We start from the raw sequence: 18,948 nt of genomic DNA, 5'->3' as shown, positions 1-18,948 counted from the left end.
GAAGGGCCTTGTTTCAGCGCGACACAGATGAATGGGTAAATATGAGCCTTTTGAACACCATGTAGTGTAGATAAAAGCGCTATGTAAGTGCACTCTAATTATCATTGACCATACCTGGAATTGGCCATTGCTAATTATTATTGTGAGTGATTTTTTCTTTGCTGAAGTGAAAAAAATCCCCACATCATTAATAAATCAGGAATTTGCCACTACATATCAAAGAATACATAAGTTGTTGTTAAGCATCTTTTTACTGTACAGTGGTTCTTATTTTTACACTTATAAGACAGTAAAGTTGAAAAGCATGGTGTATGAAGTACCCATTTCAGCAAGCCTCTATTGTTTAACTTTATACATTTTCGTTGACTGTTTAGTTTGGGGTTCAAATCTTGGCCTTGGCTCTCCTGGCCATGGGCATGTAAATGGGGGTGTTTACCCCAGGAGGGGGCATCCAATTAACCCCCCCAATAACTAACCCCGCAAACAAGTAGAAATGGGAGTCACAGACAGACAGTAAGCATTATTTAAACATAAATGTTATCACATGCAATTAAATACGATAGACTGACATTTTAAAAACTTACCGCTTTGTCAAACTCCATCTCTGAAAAGAATTTATACCACGGCTCATTCTCTAAATCTACATCTTCCGGACATACATCCAGAGTCTACAGGAGCATGGCAACAAGAGGAGGAGGAGGAGGAGGAGGAGGAGGAGGAGGAGAAAGACAAAGAGAAGACAGTTCAGACAGCATGGAATAACACACCAAGGTAATGAGCCATCAGACATTTTATCTCTTGATTTTGCCAAGAGTTCCGCTTGTTAAGGGATAGGTTCACATTTGATTAAAAATGTCGAATTATGGGAAAAAATAGCTTTTGGTCAGCAGTCACCTCCTGGAGTTCTGTTAAATTGAGCTTACTAAGTAGAGACTTGACAATGTCATTGATCAGATTGACCTTTAACCCATGAGCAAATTATCTGTGTTTTTTTTGTTTTTGTTTGTTTTTTTATTGGATAAACAAATAAATGTACCATAAATTCCGGACTACAAATCAAAACTGATTTTAAGCCATAAAAAATGTACCGGTAAATATATTAGCTGCTTTATTAGCCACGGTCCAACTAGTGTTGTTCCGTTTTTTGGAACCGATACTCAGTTTTGCAGTATCTGCCCATACCGATACCACGATACCTATTTTTTTTTTTCAACATGAAAAAGCTGCCCTGTCATTGGTTTAGAGCATTCAAGGTCCAATAGGATATCTTGACTAGGCATGCAATGAACACGTCACACATCAGTGAATGTCGTCCACAAGCAAAACACAAGCTGCTGCATCCAAAGTCCTATATTAGCGTCGGAAATAATGGTAGCTTGCCGATGCCACTGTTTTAATGTAGTATCGGGGCCTCTCCCGATACCAGTACCGGAACAACACTAGTAATAACATTGGATGGATGGATTTTAAAAAATATTTTAATGACCTAAATGCCGGTAAACATTTTGGTGACAAAAAGACGACTAATCACAAAAAGCACGTCTAAGTGATGACGCAGGTGGTTTCATGCGCTTTTGGTGGATTTGACGCTACGCAGACGCGTGTGGTGGATGTCATAGTATTTCATTCATAATTATGAACCTCATGCATGCATGGACCCTAGTGAGTCCATTTCAGCTTCCGCAATGTCAAGGACTGTGTGCTTCGACTGCCCTGATTTTAATGGGGAGCCGCTTCGATTGGCCGGAGTTGGCTGCGTTCCATCTCACAGCTGTGCAAAACGATCAATTCTCTATGCGTTAGTCAAGCAAAATACCAAAAGAAAGAAAACTCCACCCATGCGCACAGTTAGACTGCGCTTTGCGCTCAACTTGCACCGAGGCACGAAAATAGGTATGAGTGAAACCTCAAACCGTTTCATTAGCCGGTTTTACATAGAGAATTTTCGGTCAATCTGATTGAAATCATTACATTGAAATCTACATTAAATCAGAACAGACGTTTTATAGCCATGTGCCATGCAGAGATCGATGTAAACATCATGTGATTTTATCAAGACGGAGAGATAAAAAGTTACAAGTAGTTTCAAAAAGTTATCTCATTGTTGACAAGCTCTGGTAGGATGCTGCCATTTTTAAGTGCGTAAACGATGATGTGCATGCGCAGACCAGACAAAGACTGGCTATTCTAATTCAACTGTTTACATGACGATTGGCAAAAGAAATTTCCCACGCCTGTGAATAATGAAATTGCATTCAGATTCTGCCTTTTGACTCTGATTGAAGTGTTTATATGGAACATTTCCATTCCGATTGGTCATTCGGTTTTATTCTAATCGGAATACAAGGCTCCATGTAAACCGATTCATTGGTCGGATATGTCGAGACTATTGTTAAATGAATTGGCGGCATTGAACTTGTTAGGAAAAATCCATAAATTAACCGCATCACATTTAAAGCCAAACAGGGTTCAAAGCGTGGGAAAAAGTAGCGGCTTGAAGTCTGGAAATGACGGTACATGTCGTATTTGAGCTATTTAAAGGAGGTTTGTGTTACAATTTGCCACAAAGAGTGAACCTACCCTTTTAAAAAAAAATCATTTACTCCAGAACGCTGTTGTTCACAGTTTCATATGATCTAATCAACAGATACACAACAATAAAGAATAAGCATGCAACCAACTATAGCATAATTTTCTATAAAAAATGGTCTCACAATGAAGTAATGCAAAAAAATACTTTTAACCCTACAGAATGAAAAACTGAGCTTCTAACTGAAATATAATTGTCAGCTTCGGAACAACTAATAGCAAAGATCAGTCAAACAATAATTACATATTACAGTCTTAGCATCCTGTTGTTATATAAGCACAGCGATTAAACCAGAAGTGAAAATGTTGGAGTAGATGGTAGATAGCACACTGCCAATCAAGGACTAAGCGGCAAATCTTCACGCAAGGAGAAGGACAGCCCTCAAGGACACTGACATTTGGGTCGGCACCATGTCTAAAGGTTAGCATTTTAATTCCGCTCACAAAAACACGCAGGATCCATGATCAGTGTCTGCCCTGCCATTCTGTCACCGAGTCAGCCCAATAAGCTTAGATTGAAGAAGAACGACAACGGATCCCCTTGTAAGCGATACCCCCTCCCCGATCATCTGTCAAAGGAACAGGACACCCTTTTAGGAATGTGCCCCACAAGGAGATGGTGCTGAAGCTGCCACCCGGGAGCTGAGATGCGGAGGTGGGTGGGGGATGGATGGATAATGCTCACACGACATGCAGCGAGAGAGCAAGAGAGAGAGAAAGCGAGTGAGCGAGCGAGCGAGGCAGGCGGCAAACGTACCGTTCTCTCCAGCTTCAGCACCGACGATTTCCCTGGCTCATACTCAAAGATGCTCTTGGGCTCGGCACGGTACTTCCTGGTGTCCACCTTTTTATCCGGGGGCTCCCACTCATTTCTGTGGAGAGGCGAGAGTCAGGGCGGGTTGGGGATGGGATGGGAGAGAGCCAGTCCTCATTATGTAGTCACCATGGCAACCATCTTTGGCTAAGATATTTTTTTATTTAAATTTTCTGATGCTCTGCTCAGCCTTTTTTTCTCTTGAATGATTACAGAAATGTTCAATTAAGCCTAAAAAATCTTGAAAAAAACAATATTTGTGTTATTTTCATTCTCGCTGGCTCTCATGTTTTTTTTTAGCGTGCACTGACTTCTTCGTGACCAAGAAGGAAAGGTCAGACCTCGACATGTCATGCACAGCTCTCGTGGCTAATGCTTCCAATCTTCTAATCCTCCATCACCTGTTCTCCTGCATCACTCCTCTCTCAACAAGCACATCCGCCTTTGCCAACTTCAATATGTGTGTGTGTGTGTGTGCGTGCGCTGACGGATGCAGCTGGAGTCACATGGGACAAAACGTCCACCTTACAAAGTTGGGACGGTAGACAAGTGTTGCCTGTTGTTTCACATAACAAGCTGACTCAATAAGACTCTAGTGCGATGCTTCTCAATTATTTTTTGTTACCCCACCAGGAGGAAGAAAAATACTCTCTGCCATGACTATAAATTGTATAAAAGAATACCTCTGCAGAGGAGTTAATATCACTTGTGCATTCTCTGCCACCTACTGTAGGGGATGTGCAATTACACTTTATTCTAGTATAGAAAAAGGGGTCTCCTATTTGTGAAGGACTGCTCTAGCGTACAGGACAATTCATTAGGTACACAAGCACAATCTAATTGCACCCAAAATAAGGATAATGACGCCGATGTAATTAACATGGGCAGAAAGTGCGCTCTAAAATAGAATGTATTGCACTAAACACTCCATATAACGCCCACAATTATATAAATATTCAATACTTCATTAAGGGTAATAATGCTCATCAGAACATACTGGAGTCTTATTTATTTTAAAGCTATTGCATTTTATCATCTTAAATGAAATAATTTACTAATAAACAAAGAAATACTGACTAACTCATTCACTCCCAGCTATTTTCACTGAAGCAACCCCCTTCGCTCTTGGCTGTTTTACTGAATTTTGACGGATTTTGCAAGGCCCACTGAATATTGTGTTCTATTGCTATAAAAACATGGAACCTACCAAAAGAAAGATTAGAGTCTCTTCTTTCATCAGAAAAAAAGTACATTTGTATCTGTTTCCATTTTGCAGCAATTATCATTAGAATATAGCGAAGTTTCATCATTATTCACAAATCTGTTTAAAACACGGGAGAAAAGAGCATTTTGCATCATGACCCTGGTTGATTGCTTATACTCTGCTGCCACCTGCTGGCCGTTTTTTGTAATAACTACCATTGCTTTAAGCGACCTCTTCAGGTCAGAGGCTGCAGCAAAGCCTTCTGTATGCTCTAGCATAAAAACCCTCCCAAAAAACATATAAATAAATTTTTGGGACCATGGCAATATTTTAAATAGAACGTTTTTATAAGTTTCTGGGAGCAAATGAGTTAATTTAAAAAATATCCGTATTCTGATCTGATGGAGACCATTCTCAAAAAGGGCATTATGATGACGGTGCATGTTGCAGATGGAGGTCACTAACCTTTTGGTAGAGGGCTTAAGTGATGAGGACCGAGTCGGCACTGGCATTGACCTCGTTCTTGAACCAACGTCTGCATCGCTTTGAGATCGTGGCACGCCTTTTACTAAAAAAAAAGAAAGAAAGAAAAAAATGACTCCTTCAAATGCCTCACCTGAAGTCAGGTCAGTACTTAAATCAGTTTCCAAACTCACCATCTTCCAAGTAGCCAAAGGGATTTGGACCATTCTCTATTGAGCAGGAACAGAATACACAGAAATGTATTTATTAATTCATCTTCTGTAGGTGTGCTGTATTTATGACCCATCTTTTTAAAAAGGCGAATAAATAATTCAGAAGGCACTAAAACATTGTTTTGCTCGCTTTCTGTACTCTATCAAGTATCACATTTTCACCAAATCCAATCAAAGTATGTCAATGCAAAGCACTCTACAGAAGCATTACTGAGCTAAAATGGGCTCCAAGCATCAATGAGCATCACGGCGAGAGTAGTGCAATGGGCGCAAACTGCCACATTAGGAGACCTTATAAATAAATATCAATATTAATAGAACTGGCTGGCAGCCAGGTCAAGGTGTACCCGACAATCAGCCATAGACAGCTGTGATGGGCCCTGATGAGGACAAGTGGTATAACAAACAGATAGCTGGATAATAATAAGAGAATTGACATAAATCTTATAGGCTTTGTATCCAAACTCAAATGTCGCCAGTCATCACCTGTTACCAGTATACAAACTGATTTAATGAACGATTATGGATAGCTTCAAGAATCAACTTAAAAAGATCACATGTGGTTGTTGGCCTGTAGCATCATCTAGTGGTGACATAGTGCACTACATGTTCAAGGCATATATGAACATCCATCCATCCATCCATCCATTTTCTCAACCGCTTGCTCCTTACTTCGGGCATTCTAATGAAATGTCAATACTGTAAGAACAATTTCATAAACTGCCATAGTAAACCTCCACCCACCACCCATTGCTATACCATTTATCCTGTTCATTTTTAAAATGTATACTGTAAATAAAATGTAGGAGCTACAATGTATTTTATAACGCATTTTGCATTAATTAGTATGCGGGGTCTTCTCAATATTTGGCTACATGAGAGAGGAAAATATAAGAAACATCTTTCAATATAATGCCGTACAGTGGCCACCTGGTCACAATAATAAACACACAGTCTATGAAGTCTATGTACCTAATGAAGAGCTCTTTTCCATTTAGAGAATTTTAGAGTATTCAGAGAAAATCCTTTTGCAAACATGAATTTTTATCTATTAAAAACAAATCACTTTAGTACATAATAGAATGGCGAGATGATTATTATTTTTTTTAAACTTTACATGATCAGGATTTTGCGGTCGATCAAAAATCAACCAGCAAATAAATAAATAAATAACCAATCACCGATTCCATCAGAAACGGAGAAATAATATGCCTATTTAAAAAAACGTTTATTTACTCTACAGTCAACTGCCGCCATTTACACCCAATAGGGACTAGCTCGGCCCACTAGTAAAAAAAACAAACACGTATCATTGATGCCAATTGAAATGCATGGGGAGGATGCGTGAGGGGGTGGGGGTGGGTGATTTATTATAATCAAAAAACAATGATAATCATTGAATATAACAATTCATGGAGCCAATCAAAAATTGGAAAATATTAGCTGATCCCGAAAAGTTTTTGCTTAATATAATTCATAATAATAAGAGATGAACTACAGTAGATATAGATTGATCATTTTAGATATTAAAGAGTGTAAATAAAGTGACACAAGAGTACTATTTGAGAAATATGTGCCATGTGCATCAAGTGAAATGCACATAAATCGCTGATATTAACAAATTTCATGTCACACAACACAAACTTTAAAGCTAGTGTTAGAACAGATGAGTATTACTAACACAACATACCTGCTTGGGTTGACATTAAAAGAAAAAAAGAATTTATAAAAAATTCCAAATTCTTCCTCTAAGTTAGATGAAAGACAGACAGACATTATTCACGATAGTTTGGTGGTTAGGTGCGACAGGTAAAGTTGGTAGTACGTACAGTAAGTACACGACGGCGTCTGTGGATTAGTAAAGCCAATGAGCGTAGTGTTCTACCGTAAGATACCTTTTGATTTCATGTCATAGTTTTCAGGAAACATGTAGGTGGGGCGGTAAGGATTTTCCTCAATAGGCTCTGAGTGAAGCGATGGAGAGACACACCACAGTGTGACATTAACACACGCGTACGCACAGACACACAGCGTATGGACACAAGCGGGGAAACATGACTTGCAAATGTCATTTAGCATACAAAGAGCTGAAAAAGTCTCTTACTCACCGGGTATCTTGTGAATCTGCTTGAACATTGTCTTGTACCAGTCTTTGGACTTTTCAGTGTTCTGAAAAGAACATGAATGAACAATTAGTGTTTGATTAAGGCAGATAGATTTGAGCAAAACAGACACAAAGATCAAGAGTCAAGCAACTTTCCTAGTGCATGCCTCTGGATTTAAATGCTTCTTAATAGTACAGGAGGTTGTGTTACTCACCCGCACCGGCACAATGGGCCTGTTGAGCGGACTGAGGACGGGGGAGTGTAGCGACAGTCGCAGCCTTTTGCCGTCCATGTCTGCAACTGAATCGACCGAGTCTCTCCCAGGATCAGGGCTTTTGTCTCTTTCTGGGGTGGGGTCTGTAACCCAAGACAACATAACACCACAATAATTGTAAAACAAGGAAAACTTGATCGATCAAGATCAACCTTAGAATTAACAAACCATAAGGTACACTTGCACGAGTCTACTGAGATCCAACACAAAAACTTTAATATAATCCCTTTATAAAGATGATCATGCTCAGTTTTGATTGACACTTTCTGAGAAGTATAGCTTTAACAATGTGTTTATTATTGTGGTTGTAGCAACTGCCCTCCAAAACATTAGAAATGAGGGATGGGTGGGTAGTAGGTACTGATACCAGGCATCCACCAATACTTAAGGCAAACAAAATCTGATATTGAAAAAATCAAAGTCGAAGACTGGAGTCCTGCATGTTTCCCTCCTCCAACACACCTGATTCAATTGATCACCTCATAAGCAAGCTCTGCAGCAGCCTAATTATGATCCTGACACATCAGCGAATCATCACATGCAACAGAAAGAATGGTCTTTGTTTACAATTTTTGTCATTAAGCTAAATGAAATTTTATTCATCAAAAAGTACAATAGGTATTTAAAGTACTTAAAGAGTGAGTACTCATACTGATATCGGACTGGAAAAAAAAGTAGTATTGAGCATCCCTATTACTACAACACTGCAAACATCAGCCACAACAATTTATACTGGCCCAAATAGATTATGCAGGTGTACCTCCAAATCAAAAGGCTATTAAGGGTTAAATTCATCAAGAAATTAGAAAAGATGTGCATGCCTCATTAATGTGAGGGTAAAAGAGAAAGCGAGAGAAGGTAGGTCTTTTAATTTTTTTATTATCTATTTATTATTAATTATGAATTAAACATTAAAATTTGATTTTAATTAGATTTTAAAATTGAAAAAAATATTATTTAATTGTTTATTATTTCATTTTTAAATTATTTAATTTTCTGTTAGTCTTTTTTTAAAAATGTTTTCTCTGAATAACAAAGGAGAAATCAATTCAAACAACTAAGGTTATACAGGGTCATAAAAGTAAAAAAATAAATAATTTGTAGCAAAATACAATAAAGCATGAAAATATATTTGGTTTCACCCATATATATCAAAAGAGGAATGACCATGCCCATGATTTTGTTGCTTTAATGGTCCAGTAAAATTTTCTATCCATTAAATATCGCTTTGTTGTCAAATGTCAACTTTTAGAGTGAAAATAAATTCAGCAAGAGCCCAGAGCATACCTTCCAAGTGAGAAAGATGCTTTCTCTGCCCTGTTGTGGGAGAAAGACAAGGACGAGGCCAGCGTGATGATGTGACAGAAGAACAACGTAACAAAGTGGAAGCACAGGTTAGGTGCAGCACAGAAAATGACCAAGCAAGCGGACTTTCCAAATTAAAACGTAACGTGACAGACACATGTACTATATAAGCACGTTTAGAATGTTGAAAACACTAACCAACTGAAAGACTGACATGACTCACCTCTGTTGTGTTGCAGCAGAACTATTGTGGGATTAACAGTGCTAGTGCAGGGGTAGATGGGGCTAGGGGGTGATGGGCAATAACTGTCACATGTAGCTGGGGCCTGATTTTCTTTGAGGCTTTCTGCTGAACTGGCCTAAAAGTGACACAAAACATTCAAAGTATATTGATGTGGATGGTACACTCGATAAAATGAAGACATAACTAATACATTTGAGAGTTGCCCAAATAACACATACCTGGCAGTTGTTTACAGGTGGAAAATCAACCGAGATGTTACGGCCTCCCTCAGCCAAGCTTCCATTCATCCGGCTTGTGCAGACACCTGCAAAAAGTCCCACAATCTCTATTTAACAGCCGCTGCAGCAACAATAACAAATTCAAATCCAGCTAATTAATGATCAAACACCAATCCCAAGAGGGGAATGTTTTCGTTTCGGTAGCTATGTTGATATCCCCCGGAAAAAAGGAAAAAAAAAGAAAAAGATTCTCCCACAACCTCTGAATTTTGTCATCGGAACAAAGCGCCTATTCAGTGAGCTGCAAAGCCTCATTGTTGCTGTGGCCTTTATAGTCCGACTCTACAACAATTAAAGCATCGCCCCAAAAGACTTGGCTGGCCTCCAGCGCTGTCCCGATGTGCTCATCGCAACAAACAGGCCCACAGTCAAGGCCTCTGCAGCAAAGTGCTATGTGGGCACGTCACTACAAAAGAGCTCTTTGACACACAAATGAAAATATGAGCCATTGCCCTTTGCCATGACCCAGAGTTGCCTAACGACGACGGATGTACTCCAAAACATGATTAGTTATATAAGTCTGACAGATAAACAAACATCTAAAAGGAGTGGTAGGAAGTAACTGTAAGGTAAAAGTCCAAATAGAGTACTTTGTTATTGTCTACATGTTCTCTTGCCAGCCTAAACATCACGATATCACACTTCCATTTTGGCACTTGCTGTCAACTGAAAATGACATCACTGAGCTGGACTAAGCTTGTGAACGTCACATACTGATCTGAATATATGATTGGATAGCCGATAGCATATACGCACCCGTGCAAGACGTTGAAGTCACAGGGCGGCAAAACTGTCAACGTTTTAGTCTAGTTTTAGTCAGGACAATCATTTTATATATATTTTTTTACATTTTCTCTCATCTTATTGATGAAACAACTTCACACACAATTACAGTATATCAACATGTGACTACTATGGCTCCATGCTATGAGCTAATAAATTAGCCATCATTAGTTAGCGGTTGGATTAACACTATTATTGGAACGTTATAGCCGTTGGATTATTGTTACGTTATAACTATAATTTACTCTTCTTTTTTTTACTTTTCAGTGTGAATCCACCTTCTGTCTGTCCCATGTGTTTGTGCACTCGCTCGTCACTGTGTGTCACATGACAGTGTCACAGTGACAGATTAGCAGAGACAAGATTTTACAAAATCATACAGTTTTTGTCTCGTTTTAGATTTTAGTCCAGTTTTAATTAACCCTGGAGAACCCACGGGGTCAAATTTGGCCCCTATAAATTCTGCTACTCAAATAACAAAGACCTTTTCTTTTTTTTTTTTACAAATTTAACTTCAAAGGTCCAGAGTGCCACTTCTGACCCCTGCATGGGGCCATCTAGTGGATGAATATTGCACTTACATGAGCCAGAGTGGTGGTGACAAGATGGCTAAAATGCAACAAATAAAACAAAAAAATAATATTGTTCAATGTAGCTGTGTATTTGATTGATTATTTTCTTAAATTCTAAATACTTTACTGACAGTTTTTGTTATTCAGATTTTTCGAAATGATACCCCTAAATCCCAAAGGGTCAAATTTCACCCTAATCCTAAATTAGGGAATACATTGAAAAAAACATTGAAAAAACATATATTTTGGTGTTCAGTGAACTTATAGCAGTCATTTAATGTATACTTCATAATTTTCCAAAGAAGAAAAGGGTTCTTGGGTTCTCCAGGGTTAAGTGAGGTACATTTTCGTCTCGTCTTCATTAGTCGACGAAAATGCATACTGATTTAGTCCCAGTTATTGTTTATTAATGAGGTCTAGTTTTAGTCCAGTGAAAAATGAGTGTTGACCAAATTATTTTTGTTTATTTTTTGTTGCCAAAATTAACACTACAAGTGAGTGGATTTAAAATTGGTTCAGAAAGATAATAGATTCAGAAAATGAATGGAAGGATGGTTGGAAGAACACCCTAGGATCTGCCATTTGAATTGACAGTGTACATGTGACATGTCAAATCGGTAAAATTACCGAATGAACAATACTGAGCTCTCCAGAAAAAAATAATAAATTAAAATAATAATAATAATAAATTAAAAATAAATAAATAAATGAATTGACAGTGTACAGCGAGAAATCGTGAAGGTTAAAGTAATTGAGTTATCCTCAACAAAAGGATGATGCTGTGTGCCCGTTAGCATGTCAGTATACTCAACAGGAGGCTTGGTAATGCGATTTGGATAACCTATGGAAAAACAATATACATTAAAGTGCACTTCATTATATTAATATATTAGCATTATTATACGTTTTTGGGGAAGCAGTTGTTGCATCCACTCAGGTGGCTTACCTGGTGCTGCGACGACGCTGGGCCCTGCACCGCCGCTGCCTTCATCATCTAAGTGCACCAGGGTGGCTCTCAGTGTCACCACTCCTTTCCCTTTGCACACCCTGCTGGGGTCCAGGCCTGAAAATGATTCTCATTAACTCTTCAGAAAACATCTTATCCCCTAAAGTGCATGCCTCAAATGACCCAAAAAAAAAGAACATTCTAACCAGGCCATCAAATTAACATCCTCTCATGTAAAACTAATTGCTGAGATCACTCAAGTCAGAGCAGGAAGTAGAGCAGGAAGTAGAGCAAAGCGCATCCACGTGCTTAACATGATTCCACATCCTTCTAGGTTTTCATTGGGGAGTGAGGTGTCCCACACTTGTAAGCACTGAAAGATTAATGAGGAGAAGGAGGGAAATATCACCTGCAGCAGGAATCAGGTCAGGGGATCCTTTCATGGTTGACAGAGGCGTGATCTTGACGGTGCTCACAGCCCGAGGACCTGACGGGACTCAAGTGCGCACATGCATGCAGAGACACTTGAATGTGTTCTACATTATAAGAGGAGAGTTCCGTCAACTTTATGGAGACTTACTGGGAGTTGGGTTCGGTGACACGCTGCCCTCTTCTGGAGAGCCCTGCGATGTGAAGAGACCAACAAACAGAACAATGCTTTCTCTCATTTATCAAACACATTTAAGCAAAAAATGCTTAGCTTGCGCAACAGCCAGATGCAGTCAGGACAAGTGGTATATTTTGTCTTGCTGGAGGGAAAAAATCACCAAAGAGAATTAGATTGACGACAACTGTGTTGCTGGTTGATGCGTGCAACTTCCTCTGGCCCAGCTGCATCACACTAAACCACGTTCCCACCAGGGGTTCTAATATTAGCTGTGGATCAGGCTGAACTTTTTGGCCATGCGTGCATTGTATTTCATAATGAAGAACTGTGACGACTAAAGCAAAACAAAATGTTTGCGTGCAGCCTGTGCATGCTTGGCAATCATCAGACCATATTCAGACTCATAAATGAGATACACAGAAAGAGCCAGAAGGAAGTGAGGGAAGATGTGCTGCAATGTAGTAAAATAGAAGCGTGACCTCAAGTGTTATGAAGAAGAAAAAATCCTGGGTAAGACTTAACACCTAATAAGGAGGACAAGACTCTTCAAATAACTCATTCTGGAATGTAGATTGTTTCCACTACAGCCTTCATACTTATTTATTTTATGTCGCTAGCTGTAAATAACTGTGCCGCTCTTTTGCTCTCTTAAGTCCTCCATGGGGATCAATTAAGCTTTCTGAATCAGAATTTAAAATGTTAGAAATATCAGGTCACGATGCTCATGTCTAATTTGAACATTGAAAATACAGAAGACAATATAACAAAGGATGTTACATGTGGAGTATGCTAACATTCTGGACTAAAAAAAATTGACGTGTCTGTTTAAATGTGTTAGTCGGAGCGTCACCAGTGTTGCATGCAGAGGGAACACCAAGGGCAACAGTGTAAAAACCGAGAAAGACTTCCATCACTCTACCGGGCCTCCCTTTTGAGCGCAGCCAGCACCACTGATTTAAGAGACTTCCCTTTTTGAGATTCCAAGAAAAGGCACTGACACGCCGGTTGGAGGGAGTTGGAGTGAATCCAAATGCGTCCAAAGGGGTCATGAAAAATAACCCTTTTAACAATATCACTCAGACTTCATTCAAATCTTGCCGACTATCACAAAATTTTGATGTACTGGTATTCCCATACACTTTAAAACAGAAATCCATTCATCTTCTTTACTGCTTTTCCTCACTTGGGCTGCAAACCCGCGAGCCTAATCGAGTCAAGCCAAGTATCAACAATGTCATTTCACTACTTCACTACTTCCACCAGTGACATCAGTTACTTCGTACACATCCTCAGATGAACCCAAGGCAGTGACTACAGAGAATGATAAAGGACGAGATGACAGCTCGCAATGTTTGGTGAATAAACACACAGGAGCAAAGATTATTCCGGGCCTTTTTAGGAAGAGATGCCTCAGAAGAGATTAATCTGTTCTGTCTGAGGTAATGAGTAGTGACTAGTTCAAGAAGCTGTGGGATGGCCAACAGTAATCATGACGAGAAAAAATGTTTTGTTTTTTTAAATAAGAAACCACGCGACTGAACTGTCAGTGAGACAACTCAAAATCTAGTTTCAAGTTTCAAATTTTAGATTCCGATTGAGAAACGAACACACTAATGACATTGTTTATTAATTTTATAAAACCACAATAATGGACTTTTACAAACATGGGTGAGAAAATCAATGATGTGGCGATAACATACCCATCCATCCATCCATCCATTTTCTTTTACCGCTTGTCCTCACAAGGGTCGTGGGGGTTGCTGGAGCCTATCCCAGCTGGCTTCGGGCAGTAGGCGGGGTACACCCTGAACTGGTTGTCAGTCAATTGGAGGGCACACAGAGAGACGAACAATCATACTCACAATCACACCTATGGACAATTTGGAGTGTTCAATTAACCTGACATGCATGTTTTTGGAATGTGGGAGGAAACCGGAGTACCCGGTGAAAACCCACGCAAGCACGGGGAGAACATGCAAACTCCACCCAGGAAGGCCGAAGCCCGGACTCGATCTCACGTCCTCAGCACTGGAAGGCGGACGTGCTAACCAGTCAGCCACCGTGCCGCCGCGATAACATACCGTACTTAAATTTTCTTCAAATGCTAAAAACTTACTGAGGTTGTCATTTGTGGAACCACAAAAATGCTGGAATGAGGAGACTCATTTTTTCTACGCAAACCAAAAATCACCAACAAATTAAAAAATAAAAGTCAAATAGAGCCAAACACAAATTCATGAGTAAAACATGAACCACAAGGACGGCATGTGGCAACAATACAAAAAAAAAAACTGAAACACGGGAACGACAACAATATATCTTACACAGCAAGGACTACGTTTACATGCAGTCAATAACCCTTTTCAAAGCCCGAGTATTGGCAATATTCAAATTTTCAAACGCCCTTTAAAAATGTGCAAAAACCTGAATATGCTCTCTTATTGAGCTTTTTAAAAACCTAAATCAGAACCCTGGGTTATCCCTTTTCTAACGCAAATATTTGGTCATATAAATGTGATTGAGGTACCTCCTTTGAAAGAAACATTGGTTTGTGTTCTGCACATGCTCTATTGGTCAAGAATCTTGGTCTTTTGTATACACAAACTATTTGTATGTGCGGCGGCCATCTTATGTTTCAACTCACTCGATGAGCCTAACTTGAATACATTGATTTCTCTGCGCCATTTTCCCGTTATGTTCTGCCACGGTGTGTACACTGCTGTTCAAAAGTTTAGACCATCAGTGTGGTGAGTGACGTAATAATAATGTCTTGTATTGAGCCTAGAAAGTTATAAGCAAAAAAAAACTCAATTTGCCAAATTACTTTGCCTGTATGTCGCGGTTTAGATCGGAATATGTATACGGGAGTAACTGTCCGCTCACGCATGTAATTTTGACCTTAACACAAATATGAACTGCATGTAAACATAACCGATGTGTAGATGACACAAGGGAAAGGAAGGAGCTCATTGGGGCGAGACATACAAGGAGATGTTAGGCAGTGATTGAGACACGAGTGCAAGAGAGATCACGTAAAAAAAACGAACCGAAAATGTATTCATCAATTTTCTACAGTGCTTGTCCACATTAGAGTCGCGTGCGAGCTGAACCCTATCCCAGCTGACTGCCTATGGGCAAGACGAGTGGGTTGTCATCCAATCACAGGGCAAATATAGGCAAGTAACCCCTTCACACTCACATTCCCACCCATGACCAATTTAAGTCTTCAATGAATCTAATATGTTTGTTTCTCTACAACTGGAGCACTGTGAGGTTAATAGATAAGGGCTTCAGCCTACAACTAATCAACTTTTTACTGCTAAAATAATTACACAGGCAAGCAAGACCCTAAACCCTAAACCTCCAAAAAAAAGAATGCCCACATGAACTAATTGGTTTTGATTGAGATGAATGTATTTCGCCCCAAAGTCGGAACGTTTTACAGAATCGTAAAAATGACTAAACTTTACTTACACGTGGAAGAGCAAGCTTGCCTTTGGAGTGATGCTACATCCAGCTCACGGTCCGCATGCGTCAAGACCTTCTGAAGCCTCCTGAGACGTCTGGCTAATCTGAGGGGATCCGAGCAGGACGTCCCAGCTTTGACCTTAACCTTGACTATGTAGGGGGTCTGTTTGTTTCTGATAGCAGGTGTGCCCAGATGGACCTGTCACCACATGCCACCTGGGAATGTGGCACCCACTCTGCAGAATCCACGCAGACCGCCAGATCAAATCCTCCTGCCCCTCCCACGTAGGGAGTTTGCTACTAGACTCAACCCTCCATTCCTCAGTCAACATGATGCGCCGCTGCTATGTCTACTATTGCTTGTATGTTAATTGATGTATGCTAAGTATGTTGCTAAATTGGAAGAGGGACTTTTATTCAGGGTATAAATAGTTTGTTAATAGGCAAAATAGTCTCTGACTTTAGTTGGATTACCACCATAAAATTTACACATTCATGGGGTTGGGCAAAATTTAGAGTGATTTAAATGAAAGTTAAAGGCACAGTGTGTATTAAGTAACCACTAGATGTCGCTATAATATAGAATTTAGAAGCTCACACAGCGATGCCAAAAGACCTAGCAAGCCGGATTTAGCCAACAAGAGCGGCTAGTGGGTGTTGGTCGCAGCCATAGGCTGGAGTGGCTGACAAGAGCTGCTAGTGGGAGAAGCTAGTAAAAAAAAAAAAAAAAAAGTGATCAATCACGGAAGTCACAACCTGCAGGCCCGAGCTGTGGAAGGTAAGTGGCAGTCGACCCATTGGGTCCGACACTCGATGCAAGCAGCACCAGGGCTAACTACGATTGCTAAGTTGTCCTTTGGGAATCTAATCAGTCATTACCGGTACTATACCTACAATTATATATATATATATAAATGTACATATATTTTTTTTGCATATTATTGAAATCAATAGTGTTTTTTTTTTTAATTGGATGAATTATTAGTTTACAACTAGATGGCGCTAAAAATTACACATTGTGGCTTTAATATTTTTGTTCAGTGCAAACACTAATTGGTTTGCAAATAATAATAATAAAAAATAACGTTTCTTCCTCCAAAAGCTCAAGTTTAATTAAAAACCTGATCACAAGATGGCCAAAAATGTACTTCACACAGGAGTGGTCTTTTAAATATGCTACGTTAACCCAAAAACATCCTCACCACACACTCAACTATAGACTGAGAAAGGGATGTTATGCAACACCCTTTGACTTTTTTTTTTGTCAACGAATGGCAGATAGGTGAGAAGCTATCCAGCAGCATGCGTGGATCCCACCAAACAGCTCCAAAAATGGCTCGAAAAGGCTGCACCAGAGCAGCAGCTTATCCTCCTCCTAATTGAGAATCTCCCCCCTGCACCCTCCCAGCTCTCTTCCATAAACAGCTTCCACCCTGGAAAGCAGCCGGAGATTCTACACATTCCTCCACCGAGCTATTTGAAGTTCATTTCAAACAACTGCAGCATAAAAGGAAATGTATGTAACATGTCATTATAGGCCTCGCAGAAGGATTGCATATTCATGTTGATAATGGAAAGAGCTTAAAGTATATCTGCATGGACTCCACTACAATGAATTCTTCAAAACCTCACTAATTAAAATATCACAGTGACATAAGAAGTAACAGCTTTAATGAATTTATGTGTTACATTTGAGGGCTTATTTTGCGGTCTATCGAGGAACTTTAAGTCAATCCCAACACACCAACATGCGAATCTCTGTCTGCTTGGATCGTCAGTGACCATGAAAAGTTTGGGATGTAATCATGGCCAGATCTGAGGGTTAGAAAACACCATGTTGGCAAATGTGAAGGTTTTACAGTTGTCCTCTTTGGACAAATCGCCTCTTACAAACATTGTTTCCAAAGCTAGGCTTTTAACAGGCCTGCTAGGCTTTAAGAGACAGCGCAATAAGAATGTCAGCAAGCTGACAGTAACCAGGGCGCTACTTATTCTCAGCGAGACCTCCAGGCTATACTCAAAGAATGACATCATGGATCACGCGTCCGGAGCCCTTGGGGTGTTTACTACTTGACAATATAAAAATTTTATGCAAAAATTTGCGTATTTATACGACCATCAAGTTTGTTTGTGTTTTTTAATAGTTGTTTGTGTGGGTTCACTCAAGGTATTGTGTCTGCCCAGTCTAAAAACAGTACAATATGATGGCAATTTGTTCGGGGGGAAATGAATTCAAAACCCAAACAAAACTTAAGAGTTTTTATTGTACATGTAAAGGGGGATCCTGAATTACGATGTTTTGATGTTGTCAACGGCAAGCAATAAAATACAGTGGTGCCTTGACATACGAGTCCCCCTACGAGTTTTGAGTTTTTGCTTTGAGTTGTAAGCGCAAAGTTGAGATATGAGCACTGTATGGCGGCAGAGCCAGATAGAATTAGAAAATATTTTTCAAAAAAGGGGCTTCAAGCTGTTCATTGTCAGTCTCAGTTCAGTTTACTGTCAAACTAAATATAAAACAAAGAATTACACACTATGTATTTCAAACAAACATTTCTTAGCCTTTAGATCTGTTAGCTTAAGGCTAATGCTAACAACGATTAGCAAACGTTTGGTAGTGTTATAATCTATTAACTTGGCTATTTGAACAGTACACCAACATGTAGACAAACAACATAGTACTCACAGTCATATATTGTATTCTTTCTAAGTTTCTCCTCTGCGAAGAACTAGATGAATCAAGGCAGGACACCCCCCCGGTTTTGCTCATCCAACGATATGTCGATGTAGTACGAGTTATGCATTCCAGTAAGAATTGGTCTTTATATTGCCCCCAGGTGGACAAGGCGAGTACATACACCAGCATGAACAGGACGATGTGCATTCAACGGAATTAGAAAGTGTGACAAAAACTCTTTTGTTTTAACTTTTGCACAACAAAATACTGTATACTGAAACGGTGTGTATTTACTTTTTAATAAAAGAAATATAGCATATAGAATGTACAGAGCATTTCACCATAATATCAGTTCTCCGCTAGCTAGCTTATTTAAATATTTTCTGA

General features: G+C 39.5%; 1 protein-coding gene across 6 annotated transcripts in view; it reads right to left on the bottom strand.

Annotated features, from left to right (window-relative positions):
• sorbs1 (sorbin and SH3 domain containing 1) overlaps window positions 1-18,948 on the bottom strand; it is a 50,574-nt gene that overhangs the window by 25,788 nt on the left and 5,838 nt on the right. For 3 of the 6 annotated variants that reach the window (XM_077581477.1, XM_077581481.1, XM_077581482.1), the window contains exons 2-14: window positions 12,390-12,432; window positions 12,219-12,305; window positions 11,810-11,926; window positions 9,449-9,534; window positions 9,210-9,345; window positions 8,969-8,998; window positions 7,622-7,764; window positions 7,411-7,471; window positions 7,198-7,266; window positions 5,264-5,299; window positions 5,073-5,175; window positions 3,347-3,461; window positions 585-668 (exon numbers count right to left, since the gene is read on the bottom strand). In XM_077581477.1, coding sequence (XP_077437603.1) covers window positions 585-668; window positions 3,347-3,461; window positions 5,073-5,175; window positions 5,264-5,299; window positions 7,198-7,266; window positions 7,411-7,471; window positions 7,622-7,764; window positions 8,969-8,998; window positions 9,210-9,345; window positions 9,449-9,534; window positions 11,810-11,926; window positions 12,219-12,252 — 1,014 coding nt within the window. In that variant the 5' untranslated portion in view covers window positions 12,253-12,305; window positions 12,390-12,432. The remainder of the gene's footprint in view (window positions 1-584; window positions 669-3,346; window positions 3,462-5,072; window positions 5,176-5,263; window positions 5,300-7,197; window positions 7,267-7,410; window positions 7,472-7,621; window positions 7,765-8,968; window positions 8,999-9,209; window positions 9,346-9,448; window positions 9,535-11,809; window positions 11,927-12,218; window positions 12,306-12,389; window positions 12,433-18,948) is intronic. The other 3 variants (XM_077581480.1, XM_077581479.1, XM_077581478.1) reach the window with 3 other exon arrangements.

This window comes from Vanacampus margaritifer, chromosome 12 (assembly GCF_051991255.1).
Source record: "Vanacampus margaritifer isolate UIUO_Vmar chromosome 12, RoL_Vmar_1.0, whole genome shotgun sequence".
In the NCBI taxonomy this organism is placed as follows: Eukaryota; Metazoa; Chordata; class Actinopteri; order Syngnathiformes; family Syngnathidae; genus Vanacampus; species Vanacampus margaritifer.
This window is presented reverse-complemented; position numbering and strand designations above follow the sequence as displayed.